Source organism: Perkinsus marinus (genome assembly GCF_000006405.1).
Source record: "Perkinsus marinus ATCC 50983 genomic scaffold scf_1104296966742, whole genome shotgun sequence".
Taxonomy (NCBI): Eukaryota; Perkinsozoa; order Perkinsida; family Perkinsidae; genus Perkinsus; species Perkinsus marinus.
Genome location: NW_003203796.1, coordinates 1 through 1,174, shown reverse-complemented (window position 1 = coordinate 1,174; position 1,174 = coordinate 1). Strand labels below are relative to the sequence as shown.

General features: G+C 47.4%; 1 protein-coding gene across 1 annotated transcript; it reads left to right on the top strand.

The window, feature by feature from the left end:
- Nucleotides 1-540: 540 nt before the first annotated feature.
- On the top strand, nt 541-944 carry Pmar_PMAR026744 (hypothetical protein; the record flags this gene model as incomplete). The annotated part of the gene is made up of 2 exons (XM_002768930.1): nt 541-622; nt 676-944. 2 exons carry the CDS (start codon nt 541-543, stop codon nt 942-944), a joined length of 351 nt encoding a protein of 116 aa, XP_002768976.1.
- Nucleotides 945-1,174: the final 230 nt, after the last annotated feature.

Genomic DNA, 1,174 nt, shown 5'->3' with positions numbered 1-1,174 from the left:
ATTATCTCTGATGAACGGGGTTTGGTATGCTGCTCACGGCCTCTCCGCCCTGTCTGTTGGTGCTTGGCAAGACCCTTTGACCCAAAACAAATACTCTGCGAGGCCCAACAACTAAATGTTGTTAATGTTGTATTGGTCACGTATAACTCCTTGTAGTCTTGTTCTGTGTGTTGCCTCTACATGGGGTTAGCTTATACAGTTAGGGAGGTCTGCCCATTTATTTTCTAGCCTATTTGCTGGTAGTCAACGCGTTGACAACAGCGGTTAGCGTGTTGGTTACCAATTGCAGGTTGAAGGTCATCACTATGTGTAGTGTGATGAGTGACTGCATAGCACTAGATCTATGCTATGCATTACTGTGATATTGGTAGACAGTCGTTGCCTCCGCTGTGTCTGCTAGGAACAACTCAGAGTTCTCCTCTTTGTGTAAATTGGCAATACACAGTTAGATCTTGAGGGAACCCAGTCCAATCAGCGTCGTGTTAAGGGTGTTTTATGTATTCTTACTTCCTCGAAGCTCTTTTACCAACAGTCTCGTCTATGTCATCCACCTTGGACTATTCGGCTGGCGTCAACCCTCTGGCGTGCGACTACGACTGGCTAGCAGATCTTACCCTCCCTGGTGGGCTCGCTGTCTGCCATTGCTCATCAACTATGTCGTTGTTGTTTTTTCAGAGTTCCAGTGTGGGTTTCCAGAGGGCAGTGACGACTCAAGCTGGATGGATACTCATCCGTGTGACTCGCCTCTCAGTCCCTCCACCACTGCTAGCGAAGTCAGCTCTTTGGACACCGCCTTATTGATTCAACAGCTTCTGGCTGCTAGCTCCTCGGCTGATATAGCGGCTGCTCACATGAGCCAGTGTGAGGACGTTGAAACTGGCGCTACAGACGGCATTTCCGTAAGAAAGGTTTTAGATGTGTTGATCGCTCGCAAGGGTTTGTGATCCAGGGCATTGTTGGATAAAATTCGGCTTCCTCAGTTGAACTTGGAAGTTTTCTCACACCGCATTGTGCAAATTTACATGCGAACTATACATAACCAACTATAATTTTTCCGCAGAAATTTCACGTTGGCACTGACACACATAGTTGGAATAGTGCATATTTCTCAGGATGACCTGGCATACTCCCTGCCAGCATTACTGGAGCTCATAAAGACCCAGTCGCCGTCTGA